Here is a 16,279-nt window from a genome sequence, read left to right on the forward strand (position 1 = left end):
CACACTTGTCACACACACAGACACACTTGTCACACACACTCACACACTGTGTCACACACACTGTCTCACAGATACACACACACAGACACACACTCACACTTGTCTCACACACACTTATCTCACACACTCACACTTGTCCCTCCGGGGGACGGTCGTCGTCACCTCCTCTGCCTAAAAATAATCACCGCCTCCCCTCGTGCGCACCACAACAGCCGCGTCGAGCCACAGCTCAGCCGCGCAGAGCCGAGCAGAACCGGGACATAACCGCGCCGCACCGAGTGGAACCGAGTTACAGTCGAACCGAACCGAACCACAGCCGAGCCGAACCGAGCCACAGCAGCACCAAGCCAAGCAGAACCGAGCCACAGCCGTGCCGAACCGAGCCCAAGCAGCACCAAGCCAAGCAGAACCGATCCACATCCGTGCCGAACCGAGCCACAGCTGTGCCGAACCGAGCAGAACCGAGCCACATCCGTGCCAAACCGAGCCCAAGCAGCACCAAGCCAAGCAGAACCGATCCACATCCGTGCTGAACCGAGCCACGGCAGTACCAAGCCAAGCAGAACCGAGCCACATCCGTGCCAAACCGAGCCCAAGCAGCACCAAGCCAAGCAGAACCGATCCACAGCCGTGCCGAACCGAGCCACGGCAGTACCAAGCCAAGCCGAACCAGGACACAACTGCGCTGCACCGAGTGGAACCGAGCCACATCCGTGCCGAACCGAGCCACGGCAGCATCGAGCCTCGGCTGAGCCGCGTCGATGGAGGTCCCGGGGGGCGGGCGCCAGCACGCGGCTCCTGCCTTCGGGCTGGCGCCGTCGTCCGCGACGCTGCTGAAGAGCGAGTTCTGTTGCAGAGGTACTGCTCGTAAGTCGATTTGTTGGCAAGTCCAACTTTACTCCCTGTCGATTAAACGCGTTTTATGGCGTGCACACTAAACATGGTAAGTGGCTGTGAAAGTTGTGTAATCTCCTGCAAATGTAGATGCCACTGGTTCTTCATGTTCTGCAGATGTAGATGCCACTGGTTCTTCGCGGTCTGTAGATGTAGATGCCACTGGTTAATCATGTTGTACAGCTGTAGATGTAGATGTCACTGGTTCTTCACATTCCGCAGATGTAGATGTCACTGGTTCTTCACGTTCTGCAGATGTAAGATGCCACTGGTTCTTCACGTTCTGCAGATGTAGATGCCACTGGTGTCTTCACGTTCTGTAGATGTAGATGCCACTGGTTCTTCACGTTCTGCAGATGTAGATGGCACTGATTCTTCACGTTCTGCAGATGTAGATGCCACTGGTGTCTTCACGTTCTGTAGATGTAGATGCCACTGGTTCTTCACGTTCTGCAGATGTAGATGCCACTGGTTCTTCACATTCTGCAGATGTAGATGCCACTGGTTCTTCACGTTCTGCAGATGTAGATGCCACTGGTTAATCATGTTGTACAGCTGTAGATGTAGATGTCACTGGTTCTTCATGTTGTACAGCTGTAGATGTAGATGTCACTGGTTCTTCACGTTCTGCAGATGTAGATGTAGATGTCACTGGTTCTTCACGTTCTGCAGATGTAGATGCCACTGGTTCTTCACGTTCTGCAGATGTAGATGCCACTGGTTCTTCACGTTCTGCAGATGTAGATGCCACTGGTTCTTCACGTTCTGCAGATGTGGATGCCACTGGTTCTTCACGTTCTGCAGATGTAGATGCCACTGGTTCTTCATGTTGTACAGCTGTAGATGTAGATGTCACTGGTTCTTCACGTTCTGCAGATGTAGATGTAGATGTCACTGGTTCTTCACGTTCTGCAGATGTAGATGCCACTGGTTCTTCACGTTCTGCAGATGTAGATGCCACTGGTTCTTCACGTTCTGCAGATGTAGATGCCACTGGTTCTTCACGTTCTGCAGATGTAGATGCCACTGGTTCTTCATGTTGTACAGCTGTAGATGTAGATGTCACTGGTTCTTCATGTTGTACAGCTGTAGATGTAGATGTCACTGGTTCTTCACGTTCTGCAGATGTAGATGCAACTGGTTCTTCACGTTCTGCAGATGTAGATGCCACTGGTTCTTCAGGTTCTGCAGATGTAGATGCCACTGGTTCTTCAGGTTCTGCAGATGTAGATGTCACTGGGTCTTCACGTTCTGCAGATGTAGATGCCACTGGGTCTTCACGTTCTGCAGATGTAGATGCCACTGGTTCTTCGCGGTCTGTAGATGTAGATGCCACTGGTTCTTGACGTTCCGCAGATGTAGATGTCACTGGTTCTTCACGTTCTGCAGATGTAGATGCCACTGGTTCTTCACGTTCTGCAGATGTAGATGCCACTGGTTCTTCACGTTCTGCAGGTGTAGATGCCACTGGTTCTTCGCGTTCTGTAGATGTAGATGCCACTGGTTCTTCATGTTCTGTAGATGTAGATGCCACTGGTTCTTCACGTTCTGTAGATGTAGATGCCACTGATTCTTCACGTTCTGCAGATGTAGATGCCACTGGGTCTTCACGTTCTGCAGATGTAGATGCCACTGGTTCTTTACGTCCTGTAGATGTAGATGCTACTGGTTCTTCACGTTCTGCAGATGTAGATGCCACTGGTTCTTCACGTTCTGCAGATGTAGATTGCACTGGTTCTTCACGTTCTGTAGATGTAGATGCCACTGGTTCTTCACGTTCTATAGATGTAGATGCCACTGGTTCTTCACGTTCTGCAGATGTAGATGCCACTGGTTCTTCATCTTCTGCAGTTGTAGATGCCACTCGTTCTTCACGTTCTGTAGATGTAGATGCCACTGGTTCTTCACGTTCTGTAGATGTAGATGCCACTGGTTCTTCACGTTCTGTAGATGTAGATGCCACTGATTCTTCACGTTCCGCAGATGTAGATGCCACTCGTTCTTCACGTTCTGCAGATGTAGAAGCCACTGGTTCTTCACGTTCTGCAGATGTAGAAGCCACTGGTTCTTTACGTTCTGCAGATGTAGATGCCACCACCGCCATCTATTGCGCGGCGCTTGAACTTAGGACTTTCGGTCCGAACAGGCAACCGGACATACGGACAGGTTTGTCCGTATCTCTGAAAGTTCGTAAGTTGAATGTTCATAAGTAGAGGAGTCCCTTACAGAGCAACAACCGTGATGTTCCATGGAGGTGGTTGACGAGCTGAGTGATTGCGTCAGGAGTAGTAGCGGAGTGGTGCATCATCACTGTCGTAATGATGATTATGAATAGTGAGTTAATACCTCAGTGGGCTTTGTCTGGTAGGATGGGAATGGTTTATTGCTGTATTTGTTTGTGTTTGAATTATAAATGTCCTAATACGTGTGGCATTGTCTTGGTACTGTTTGCTTTTGGGCGATCTCCGGTCTGACACTGGTGAGACTAGGTCCTAAGAAGCCTGTCACCGGAGTAGATTCCTTCGCAAACGGTTTCTATTTGGTGTTAGAACATCTGCACACGTCGTGTTTTATCGCCAGCGCTGTGGGACCACTTTGTTGAGCTTCTATCATTTGTTGTTCTGACCCCGTGCCCCGACTGGACATCTGTGAAAAAGAGCTTTATAGCTCATCAGATTCCTCCAGCGTAAATAAATATTCTTATTCGGTAAAGCCTCGATTAGTTTTATGTCACTATGCATGCCACGTCTGGAGGGAAATCCTCGAGTTTCATATGACTGTGCGTGTCAGATCCGAAGGGAAATCCTCGATTAGAGTTTGATATCTGTCCCAGGCGTCCCAGTCCCTCTCACCCAGAGGTCGCAACCGGGTACCCGATACCCGTACCCTACCCGATACCCGGCTACCCGTACCCGGCCGGTACCCGTTTGCGACCCTGGTGCGGCCGGGTACGGGTACGGGTAGACCGTGAGTCACTGGTGAGTAACCGTTTGTCACTCATTTCTCAACGTCGTGTCTCTTCTCACAATTCAAGTTCCTAGAATCAACCCACCCGCGCCTGCAACATGGCTTCATCCCAGAGTTCGCAATCGGGTACCTGATACCCGTACCCTACCCGATACCCGGCCGGGTATGGGTAGCCGGGTATCGGGTAGGGTACGGGTAAGGAATCAAAACTCGTTTGCGACCTCTGCTCTCACCTCTCACTCCCATTGTAATTATATTTCCCCGCTTCCCTGTTTACGAACAATCAAACTCTGACCTTTCCCAAGCATCCCTCTGCCCATGCACAGGAGGGAATGCGTCTGCCAACTAACCCATGCACCCAAACCCGGTGCAGCAGTTCGGTCATTGAAACCATCCACTGGGTGATGCTGTCCCAATTTCAATGGGATTAGAGAAGCTTTTTATAAATATACGGATCAAATGGACTGAAGGTGTTCCAAAATTAATCGCCCGGCGATTAATTTCTCGTACAGCACCCCCCCCCCTCCCCTGACCCTGTCCCACCTTGAGAAGTTTAAGGATCCGCCTCTGCTGGACATTCTGTGAAAAAAGAGCTTTATAGATAATCAGATTCCTCCTGCAGCATAAATACAGCTTCGGATTCTCAAAGCGAACGGCTGGCCCCAAGTTCGGGTTTCAAGCGAGGCTGCTTAGCTCGCCGGGAGCGTCGCCCCAAAGCGACTGCCCCGGGCCCCGCGCTTTGGGGGGCTCCACCGTGTTTCGACATCACCCCCGCCCTCTCGCCCCCGCCATGGATGTCCCCGGTGTTACCACAATACGATTCGCTTCTTCTCGTCGAGCCCGTTCCACAGGGAGCCGCGGTGGGGGGGGGCAAGCAACTGCAGGGCTGCGTCTTTACCAACCCCCCATCGACCTCTCGACCTATGTATCTCCCCCCCCCACCCCCTCCCGCCCCCTCCTGGCGTGCTCGCCCTTAGCGGACGGCGACCGGTCGGCAGAGGGCATCGAGCCGGCGACCTTTGACCCTGAACGCCGGTGGGGGCAGCAGGAGCAGCGGAGACGATCGGAAGTCGGGGCTGCCGTCTGCCCCCGATGACGACGCCCAGTCGCTCGTCCACCGCAAGCGCCACGTCACCGGTGGCGGCTACGACAGCGGCGTCAACGACAGCGGCGTCAACTCGCACAGCGACGACGGCGGCGACGACGGCGGGTCGTGCCGTCCATCCGCCCTCATGACGACCACCGCGGCCGCCGCCGGCACGCATCAGCAGCAGCACCGCGACCAGAGCCACAGCGAGACGCCCGGCGTCTTCACGGTGACCGAGGGCAAGCACGCGCGCCTCAGCTGCCGCGTGACGGGGAAACCGAAGCCCGAGATCGTGTGGATGAAGAGCGGCGTGGGGCTCCGCAGGGGCCGCCGCTACGTGATGTACGAGGACGACGCCGGCGGGGGAGGACTCTTTGTGCTGCGCGTTCTCTTCTGCCGGCAGGAGGACAACGGCTTCTACACGTGCTCCGCTTCCAACGCCATCGGGCAGACCTTCAGCGCCGTGCAGCTCGTCGTGAACGGTAACCGCGAGTCTGCGTTGCCTCTTGCCCACGGCAGACTAAACTCCGGCCACCCGTTTTTTTTTTTTTTTTACGATCAGTGGAAACACTCTTTCTCGCTCTATCTCTCGCTCTATCTCTCTAGCTCTCTCGCTCTCTTACTCTCTCTAGCTCTCTCGCTCACTCTCCCTCTCTCTCACTCTCTCTCTAGTTCTCTCACTCTCTCGCTCTCTCACTCTCTTTCTCGCTCTCTCACTCTCTCTCTAGTTTTCTCTCGCTCTCTATCTCACTCTCTCGCTCTCGGTCAGCCGTGGTCTGTCGCCAAAAATCCGTGCGGTGCACCACGGCGCAAAGACATTGGCTAGGGAGTAGCGAGCGCGTTCAGTGCATGTTGAACTTCTTTCGCACGGCACGTAGCCAACCGTGCTCAATCAGATGTTCGAGTCCCTGCCACACGAGCGCGGGCGGACGCCACGCCGGGGGCCTAAAAATGTAAAGGCATGAAGTCGAAAGAGTTAGAGCCGGTGGGGCGTCATCAGGAAGGGGGCGGGGCATCGCCAGGAAGGGGCGGAGCCTAACCAGGAAGGGGCGGGGCATCGTCAGGAAGGGGCGGAGCTTAACCAGGAAGGAGTGGGGCCTAAGTAGTAAAGGAGTGGGACATGAACATGGAGGGGTAGAACTTCCCCTCCTCTTCTCCTCCCACGCTACAAATGCGTTTCCAATGTTGTAAGCCGTTCCCACATGGGTAGGTTGTCGAGACTCGTAGATACTCGTACAGACTCGTAGATACTTGTAGAGACCCGTAGATACTCATAGACTCATATACTCATAAATACTCGTAGAGACTCATAGATACTTGTAGAGACTCACAGATACTCGTAGAGACTCGTAGATACTTGTAGAGACCCGTAGATACTCACAGAAACTCGTAGATACTTGTAGAGACTCGTAGAGATTCACAGAGACTTGTAGAGACTCATAGATACTCGTAGAGCCTCATAGATACTCGCAGAGACTTGTAGATGCTCATAAAGACTCATAAATACTCGTAGATACTCATAGAGACTCGTAGAGACTCACATAAACTCGTAGATACTCGTAGATACTTGTAGAGACTCACAGATACTCGTAGAGACTCGTATATACTCATAGACTCATATACTCATAAATACTCGTAGAGACTCATAGATACTTGTAGAGACTCACAGATACTCGTAGAGACTCGTAGATACTTGTAGAGACCCGTAGATACTTGTAGAGACTCACAGAAACTCGTAGAGACTCGTAGAGACTCGTATATACTCAGAGACTCATATACTCATAGATATTCGTAGATACTCGTAGAGACTCACAGATATTCATAGAGACTTGTAGAGACTCACAGATACTCGTAGAGACTCACAGAAACTCATATATACTCATAGAGACTCACAGATACTCGTAGAGACTCACAGAAACTCATATATACTCAGAGACTCACAGATACTTGTAGAGACTCACAGATATTCGTAGAGACTTGTAGAGACTCACAGATACTCGTAGAGACTTGTAGAGACTCACAGATACTCGTAGAGACTCACAGAAACTCGTAGAGACTCACAGAAACTCATATATACTCGTAGAGACTCACAGAAACTCGTAGAGACTCACAAATACTCGTAGGGACTCACAGATACTCGTAGAAGTCAAAACGCGCCGTCGACCCCCCCCCCCCCGACCAGAGCCGCAGCTGCTGTTCAAGAGCCGCCTGCGCGATGTGGAGGTGCGGGAGCGCGGCGTGGCCACGCTGGAGTGCGAGGTGCCCTCGCCGGGCCTGTCGGCGCGCTGGTTCCTGGAGGACACTCCGCTGGCGCCCGGCCGCAAGTACGGGATCGAGGCGGAGGGCACGAAGCGCCGGCTCGTCATCCGGGACGTGACGGCGGACGACGACGCGGTGTACATCTGCGAGACGCGCGGGGGCAGCCGCACCGTCGGCGAGCTCTCCGTCAAAGGTGGGATCGAGCGTTGCTCCCTCTCCGTCTTCTTTATTCCGGTCCGGAAACAGAATGTTTACGCCAAGGTAGGCCCTGGATATTGGCTCCTCCCACCTCCTCAGCCAGTATATATATATACGAGGACTGTTTTCTTGGAATTTCTCATTTACTTGATACAGCCATCGTGCTGTGACGGTTCCACCTGAAGACGGAAGCTTGTGTTGCCTCCGAAACGTCGTGATTTTTACTTTACTTTTATTAATTAAAATGTTTTACCTACGTGACTTTACCGAAAAAACCTAATAATATGATTCCTTCTTCCTGTCTGGAATCAGAATGTTTACGCCGGGGGGGGGGGGGGGGGGTCCGAAGGAGCGAGTTTTCGATCTGGATGATGTAAACAAAGAGACGAGGCTGCTCACAGTGGCTTGCTAAACATGGGGGGAGGAGAGAGGCGTTCCAGACGGCCGCTGTCTCTCGTTCGATGGCTTTGGCCAAAAAAGGCGAGGCCGTAATGCGAGAGAGATGCACATTGGATGTGGTGGGCCGGGTGGGAAGAGAGAGACACGCAAACTCCAAATATACAGCAGGCGTCAGGGTCGAACCCACGACCTGCTGCACACCAGGCGAGGTAGTTAACATCTCACCACGGAGAGAGAGACACGCAAACTCCAAATATACAGCAGGCGTCAAGATCGAACCCACGACCTCCTGCACACCAGGCGAGGTAGTTAACATCTCACCACGGAGAGAGAGACACGCAAACTCCAAATACACAGCAGGCGTCCGGGTCGAACCCACGACTTATTGTACACCAGGCGAGGAAGTTAACATCTCCTAGCCACCGTGACGATGATGATGAGAGAGAGAGACACGCAAACTTCAAATATACAGCAGCAGGTGTCAGGGTCGAACCCACGACCTCCTGCACACCAGGCGAGGCAGTCAACATCTCACCACGGAGAGAGAGACACGCAAACTCCAAATATACAGCAGCAGGCATCAGGGTCGGGATCGAACCCACGACCTCCTGCATACCAGGCGAGGGAATCAACATCTTATTCTAGATTTGAAGCTTACCATATTAATAATAAGTATGCGGCCCTTGCCCCAACACCTTCTCCAACCATTATATAAACGGAGTGGTAGCTTCTGCAATCTTCCATTTACTTGATACAGCTGTCGTGGCTGTGACGGTACCACCTGACGACGGAAGCTTGTGTTGCCTCCGAAACGTCGTGATTTTTTATTTTATTTTACTTTTAATGTTTTTTACCTACGTGACTTTACCGAAAAACACCTAAGAACATGAGTCAACATCTCGCTACTCCCTCCAGGGCGGATCGTGCAGAAGCTGCCTCGTCTCGTGGAGGTGCGGCAGGGCGAGGGGTTGACGCTCTCCGTGGAGGTGGAGGACTCCTTCCTCGAGGGCGAGTGGCTACGCGACGGCGTCGTCGTCGCCGCGACGACCTCGACGACGACGACGATGACGACGACGGCGCGCGGACGAACGCGCACCCTCGAGATCGCCCGCGTCGCTTTCGGGGACGACTGTGACGTCACCTTCAAGGCCGGGGAGTCCTGGACCACGTGCAAAGTCCGCGTCAAAGGTACGGCCCCCCCCCCCACCCCATTGTCCCTTATGTTGCACGAGTGCCATGATTCTGTTCGTTTGGATAATGGATTTGTGTCTCTCCCTCCTCCTCATCCTCCTTCCATTCTCCACCTTCTCCTCCTCCCTCCTCCCACCTCCTCCCACCTCCTCCTCCTCCTCTCTCCATCCTCTCACCTTTTCCTTCCTCCTCCTTCCCTCTCCCTCCTCCTCCCACCTCCTCCCACCTCCTCCCCCTCCCACCTTCTCCTCCCTCCTCCTCCTCCTCCTCTCTCCTCCTCTCACCTCCATCCTCTCACCTCCTCCTTCCACCTCCTCCCCTCCCACCTCCTCCCCCTCCCTCCATCCTCTCACCTCCTCCTCCCACCTCCTCCCCCTCCCACCTCCTCCCCCTCCCTCCATCCTCTCACCTCCTCCTCCCTACCCCCTCCCCTCTCCCACCTCCTCTCTCCTCTCTCCTCCCACCTCCCAGTGCCGACTCCTCGATGGCCGCCGTCCAATTTCCACGTGCGCCGGGTGAGCTACAGCTCCGTGTCGCTCGAGTGGCGGGCGCCGCCCATCGACCACGACGGCGACGTCGACGCGGCTCGCTACGCGGTGGAGATGCGCGCCCGGGGCGAGCGAGCGCCGGCGTGGGTGGACGTGAGCGGGCCCGGCGCTCGCACCGAGCTCACGGTGGGCGGCCTGCGGACCGGCGCCGAGTTCGAGTTCCGCGTGGCCGCCGTCGGCGCCCAAGGTGGCAGGGGCCCCTTCGCCGAGCTGCGGGGGCCCGTGCTCGTCAGTAAGTCCGTGTGGGTTCGTTCGATGAAAAAAAATAACGTGCATTGATGAAGTGAACCAAAAATCTGCAACAATTGTCGGTTGTTTGAACGCGTGAACGACGCTGTCACACGGTTGGAACACGTGTCGAGTTTCCTGGCTGGCTGCTGGCTGGGCACCTCTCGACGCCAATGATACTTGCAGGAACCTCCTGGTTACCACCAGCCCACAGGGGATTATTGTATCCGTCGTGCAGAGAGGGGCTGGGTGGGGAGGGTGGGGAGGGGCTGGGTGGGGAGGGGCCGAGTGGGGAGGGTGGGGAGGGGCTGGGTGAGGAGGGTGGGGATGGGCTGGGTGGGAAGGGTGGGGCTGGGTGGGGAGGGAAGGGTGGGGAGGGGCTGGTCACCCCGTGGTGCCCTTATAAAACTCAACGTTTAACCTACTCACGCCGGCTTGTGCCCGCCCTCACAGTCGGGCATATTTGCGGAATACACCACGCCGACGTTGACCCTGGCCATTGACCGAGCAACCCAACGTTACTACCAGCTCCCTCCGCAGGAATATGTTTTTACACGCTGCTGTTGTTGTTGTTGCGAGTGGCTGCTGCGGGCACCTCGCCAGCGAAGCTAGCTGGGTAACTGGCTACGAGTTTTGGGCAGCCCTTCCACCAATTTTGGCCGGTTTGCAATAGGGTAAGGCCCCGAATGGCGCCAACGCAACTTTCTACTGAACCAGACTGTTAGCGAAAGTCCCCACGTGTGCCTGTATCTGTACGCATGTCTGTATCGGTACGTATGTGCGTGTGTGCATGTTTTTTTGTGGGGAGCGGTGGTGTAGTAGCGGTGAGCGCTACGCTACAAACCCGGCCATCCGAGTTCAATTCCCGCTCACGGCCACCAACACCAATGACGATTGTCTGAACCGGTCCTGGGCCTTCCCTAGGTCGACTCAGCCTCAAATGAGTACCTGTTGCGGTCTGTAGTAAACATCGTCACTCGGGAGACAAAGGCGGTCGGGCGTGGTGCTGGTCACCCACCCCCTCGTGTGCCGTGCCGGCCTTCACAGATGCCACTGGCTAACAGCACTTGCCCCGACAGTCTGTTAGAGGCTATACGGGGGATCTTTGTCTTTGTTGCTTTTGTGTGTGTGTGTGCGCGCGTTCGTGTGTGCACGGTATATTTTAGGGACACGTTTACACGGACCACAGGGGCTGTGTCACGTGGTCGCGGTGTCGCGTTGCACGGCACAAAAGCAGTCACCGTTTAATTTCAGCCGAGTCCGTCCGGGAGGGAGGGGGGTCACACGGACTCGGAGAAATATTTGTTCCGTACACAGCACACCACGTCCAGTATCGCTCTCTGTCTCTACGTCTCTCTCGCTCGCTCGCTACGGCTGCCGCTGCGGCCGGTACCCGTCGCGTCGTGCCACACAGCAGAGGTCGCAACCGGGTACCCGATACCCGTACCCTACCCGATACCCGGCTACCCGTACCCGGCTGGGTACGGGTAGCCGTTTGCGACCCTGGTGCGGCCGGGTACGGGTAAGGAATCAAAACCCGTTTGCGACCTCTGCCACACAGACTCATTATCAGCGGCCACGATCCATCCACTGCTGGATGAAGGCTTCCTGCACAAGCTTACCGCCAGCATCTCACGATCCTGCCGATGCATCGAATCAATCACGCCCCCCTCTCTCCGCCCTCCCCTCCACCCCCTCCCGCCCCCCCCCTTCTCCGCCCCCCCTCTCCACCCCCCCCGCCCCCCCCTTCTCCGCCCCCCCTCTCCACCATTCCCCGCCCCCCCCTTCTCCACCCCCCTCTCCACCCTCCCCCCCGCCCCCCCCTTCTCCGCCCCCCTCTCCACCCCCCCTCTCCTCCCCCCCGCCCCCCCTCCCACCGACAGAAGGGGACGTGGAGGTGCTCTCGCCGCTGAGCGACATCCACGCGTCTCGCGACGACGACGCCACCTTCACCATCCAGCTCTCGCGCGCCACGCCCGGCCAGTGGCTTCGCGACGGTGTCCACATCTCGTCGGCCGGCGCCGTCGCCGCGGCCGCCGCCACCGCCGTCGACGACGGCCGCCACATCGTCGGCCACTTCGGCGCGACGCACACGCTGGTGGTGCGTCGCGTCGGCTGGCGGGACGACGGTGCCGCCATCGCCTTCCTGGCGGGCGCCCTGCGCGCCGACGCCACGCTCTACGTGACCGAGGGCGACGGCCTCTTCTCGCGCCTGCTCTCCGTCTCGTTCGCGTTCGCTATAGTCGCCTACCTGCTCGCCTACCTGCTCGCCTACCTGCTGGGGGGCGGTGGCGGCGGTGCCGGCGGTGGCGGCGACGGCCTCCTGGAGGGGACGCCGATGGACCGGCTCACGTAGGGCGACGCCCGGCGGCCTGGCGGCTGTGGACGGTCGAAATGTTCACGGACGGAGAGTCGCGTGCGGGTTCATTGCCGGCCGCGTCCCCACGAATGAGCATCGAAGGAGGGGGGGGGGGGGCGATGGCGGACGTGGAGCTCGGTGGACTTGCCGTAGACTACCTGCTAACAGCTGCGGTGTCAAGGTCGGCCTCTGTGGAGGAGGAGGCAAGTGAAGGACGCTGCTGCTGCTACTGGGCAATTGGAGGCAGTCGCCCCTCCAGCAACAATGGAGGGTGGAGGAGCGACGCTCACAACAACGAGCGGAGCGCCGGGCGGCTAAAACGCAGCAAGTTGGCACAATAGGAGGTACAGCTTTGTGGTGCATCTACCGGTCATCTCAGTCGGCCAACCCATGGCACCTGCAGGGTCTGTCCTGTGACCTCATCCTGCACCTAGCCTGGCACAGTAGGGGGTACCGCTGGTGGTGCATCTACCGGTCATCTCAGTCGGCCAACCCATGGCACCTGCAGGGTTTGTCCTGTGACCTCATCCTGCACCTAGCCTGGCACAGTAGGGGGTACCGCTGGTGGTGCATCTACCGGTCATCTCAGTCGGCCAACCCATGGCACCTGCAGGGTCTGTCCTGTGACCTCATCCTGCACCTAGCCTGGCACAGTAGGGGGTACCGCTGGTGGTGCATCTACCGGTCATCTCAGTCGGCCAACCCATGGGACCTACAGGGTCTGTCTCGAGACCTCCTCCTGCACCTAGCCTGGCACCGTAGGGGGTACAGCTGGTGGTGCATCTACCGGTCATCTCAGTGAGCCAATCCATGGCACCTGCAGGGTCTGTCCCGAGACCTCCTCCTGCATCTAGCCTGGCACAATAGGGGGTACAGCTGGTGGTGCATCTACCGGTCATCTCAGTGAGCCAATCCATGGCACCTGCAGGGTCTGTCCCGAGACCTCCTCCTGCATCTAGCCTGGCACAATAGGGGGTACAGCTGGTGGTGCATCTACCGGTCATCTCAGTGAGCCAATCCATGGCACCTGCAGGGTCTGTCCCGAGACCTCCTCCTGCACCTAGCCTGGCACAATAGGGGTACAGCTGGTGGTGGATCTACCGGTCATTTCAGTCACCCAACCCGTGGCACCTGCTGGGTCTGTCCCGACACCTCCTGTCAGCGAGGCCTTCGACACTTCACGTGGTAGTCTCAAAGTACACCTAGCCTGGCACAGGCGCCGTGGCAAACGGCGCGGTGTTGGTGCAGATGGCGACGATGATCTCGATCGATGAATCAACGCAAGAAAATTTTCGTAAAGCACGTGGCAGCGAAACGTGTGGCAGCGAAACGTCGGACACCACCGCGCCAGACGCCGGAGAGCACGACGGATTTGAATGCTTCCGACGACTTTGAGTGGAAATTAAATCTTTCCGGAGCGATCGATGCCGTCTGCATTTGCCGGCTGACAGGTCACAGTTGGTCATCGTTGTTGGACTGTCAGTGGCGGGTGTGTGTGTACACTCATGGTGCCGGATGGGCAACGCTGTCGTGGACAGTGCTGTGGGGGGGAAGGCCAATTCCGATTGGCCTTTCCCCTCAGGGCGTTGGTAACCACCACAGCAGGCCAAATGGGGGCTCTGGACGGTTGCGAGGGGCTGGTAACCCCTCCACCTTCAATAAATTACCGCAAAACCATTTAAAAAAATATGTAATGAATAAGCTTGTGCCGGTGGCCCCGGGGGGGCAGGCTTCTATGACGTCTCCTGGCCAAACCCCATTTGGCGGAGCCAGGAGATTGAATCTTCACCCTCGGAGCTCCTCCAGAAACAACAAAAAGCTACTACGGATGGTCACGTGGAATGTTCGAACGCTCACTGCAGAGGAAAGGCTGCAACTCCTCTGTCGGGAGCTGGACCGGTACTGCCTGGATCTCTGTTGCATTCATGAGGTCCGGTGGACCGGCTCTGGCTCCTGCCACCATGAGGGGTGGACAGTCTTCTACTCGGGGCAGGAGACTGCCAAACAACAGGGAGTGGCTCTTCTTCTTAACAAAAGAATGAAGGGGGCGTGGGAGCGTGGCGGTGAGGTGTGGGAAGCTGTAAGCCCCAGGCTACTTTAGGCTCGCCTTCCCATCAACCGGAGGCGAGGAGTGGTAGTCGTGGTTACTTATGCCCCCACCGAAAACGAACATCCGTGGAGGGATGCAGGCAAGGCCGATGAGTCAAATACCTTCTATGACCTCCTGTCACAGGTGCTAGCTAAAGTGGCCCCTCTGGATAGTCAACCCAGCTTAAATATATGCTCCAAGCACGTGTGCTGTTTCATTCAGACGCTGTCGCCTCGACAGACCTGGTTTTCACCTGAGGACAGGCTGCTTGCGTTGTGGCGGAAACGTCGTGAGAATTGTTTTATTATGTTTTATTTTTATTATTTTATTACTTCCCTTCTACGTGACTTTACCGAAAGAACCAAGAAGATAGAGTCATCTTGTTGGTCACCCAACCCCTCGTGTGCCGTGTCGGCCTTCATAGGTTCTGCTCGCTAACAGCACTTGCCCCTACAGCATGTTAAGGCTGTACGGGGGATCTTTCTCTTTTTGTGTGTGTTTGTGTGTACACGTCTGTGTGGGTAGCAGGTGGCGCATGTACGAATGCACGTTGAACTTCTTTCGCGCCGTACGTTGCCGACCGCGACGTGAGTTCGATTCCCGCTCACGGCCATCAACACCAGGTGATGATTATCTGAAGCGGTCCTGGGCCTCCCCTAGGTGGACTCGGCCTCAAATGAGTACCTGGTGCGGTGTGTAAATAAACATCGTCACTGGGGAGACATAGGGGCATCGTTAAGCATTAATTTAAAAAAATAAACGCCGTTTAAAATAGTTGTTGTTGTTGTTCCTTGACACTTGTTGTTGAAAACAATTCTCATTCTTTGAAGATGGGGGGGGGGGGGGCGAAACGTCGCCTATTATATAGCGTTTACTTTTAGGGCGACAGTGGCATTGACGCACGTGTTGTCGGAGCTTCAGTTGAGCTGCACTGCCCTCTGCCTGTCCACCACGAACATTACTCTGAGATTTTACATCTCATTCAGACACCACAGACGCACACACAAACCCATAAGTTCACACACAAACCCACAGACTCACACACAAACCCACAGACTCACACACAAACCCACAGACTCAGACACAAACCTATAGACTTAAACACGGACCCATAAACTCACGCGCAGACCCATGGACTTACACATGGACCCATAGACGGACAGACAGACACATAGTCACACACAAACCCATAGACTCACACACACACTCATAGACTTACAAATGGACACAGACTAACACGCAGACCCATAGACTCACACACAGACCCATAGACTTACACACGGACCCATAGACTCACACACAAACCCACAGACTAACACACGCAGACCCATAGACTCACACGCAGACCCATAGACTTGCACACGGACCCATAGACTCACACACAAACCCACAGACTTACACACGGACCCATAGACTCGCACACAAACCCAGACTTACACACAGACCCATAGACTCACACGCAGACCCATAGACTTACACACGGACCCATAGACTTACACACGGACCCATAGACTTACACACGGACCCATAGACTCGTACACAAACCCAGACTTACACACACACCCATAAACTCACACACAAATCCAGACTTACACACGAACCCATAGACTCGCACACAAACCCACAGACTTACACACGGACCCATAGACTCACACACAAACCCAGACTTACACACGGACCCAAAGACTCGCACACAAACCCATAGACATACACATGGACCCATAGACGGACAGACAGACCCATAGTCACACACAGACCCATAGACTTACACACACACCCATAAACTCACACACAAACCCACAGACTTACACGTGGACCCATAGACTCCCACACAAACCCACAGACTTACACACGGACCCATAGACTCGCACACAAACCCATAGACTTACACGTGGACCCATAGACACACCCACAGACCGATAGACTCTGTCTCCCCCAGTGGCAATGTGTAGTAAACATCGCCACGGGGGAGACAAAGGCGGTCGGGCGTGGTGCTGGCCACACCGCCCCCTCCGTGTGCCGTGCCGGCCTTCATAGGTGCTGCTCGCTAACAGCACTTG

The 16,279-nt window shown here is 55.6% G+C and overlaps 1 protein-coding gene across 2 annotated transcripts; it reads left to right on the forward strand.

Moving 5' to 3' along the window:
* Window positions 1–208: 208 nt before the first annotated feature.
* Window positions 209–14,993, forward strand: LOC133358352 (obscurin-like protein 1). 2 transcript variants are annotated; one of them, XM_061576642.1, is made up of 6 exons: window positions 209–867; window positions 4,839–5,430; window positions 7,131–7,400; window positions 8,720–8,992; window positions 9,467–9,775; window positions 11,655–14,993. In XM_061576642.1, the coding sequence occupies exons 2-6, from the start codon at window positions 5,094–5,096 to the stop codon at window positions 12,125–12,127; spliced, it is 1,662 nt and encodes a 553-aa protein (XP_061432626.1). In that variant the 5' UTR covers window positions 209–867; window positions 4,839–5,093; the 3' UTR covers window positions 12,128–14,993. The 2 variants fall into 2 exon arrangements, with proteins under 2 accessions (XP_061432626.1, XP_061432627.1); XM_061576643.1 differs by having other exon boundaries at window positions 209–858.
* Window positions 14,994–16,279: the final 1,286 nt, after the last annotated feature.

Source organism: Lethenteron reissneri, chromosome 61 (assembly GCF_015708825.2).
Source record: "Lethenteron reissneri isolate LAM-NWPU_2019-01 chromosome 61, ASM1570882v1, whole genome shotgun sequence".
NCBI lineage: Eukaryota > Metazoa > Chordata > Hyperoartia > Petromyzontiformes > Petromyzontidae > Lethenteron > Lethenteron reissneri.

What these genes read in the sequence shown, in the direction of transcription:
- LOC133358352 (XM_061576642.1), top strand. Translation starts at nt 5,094, where the DNA reads ATGACGACCACCGCGGCCGCCGCCGGCACGCATCAGCAGCAGCACCGC. An exon ending in CGGCGAGCTCTCCGTCAAAG is followed by an intron (nt 7,401 to 8,719) that starts GTGGGATCGAGC and finishes TACTCCCTCCAG; the next exon opens with GGCGGATCGTGCAGAAGCTG. An exon ending in GCGGGGGCCCGTGCTCGTCA is followed by an intron (nt 9,776 to 11,654) that starts GTAAGTCCGTGT and finishes TCCCACCGACAG; the next exon opens with AAGGGGACGTGGAGGTGCTC.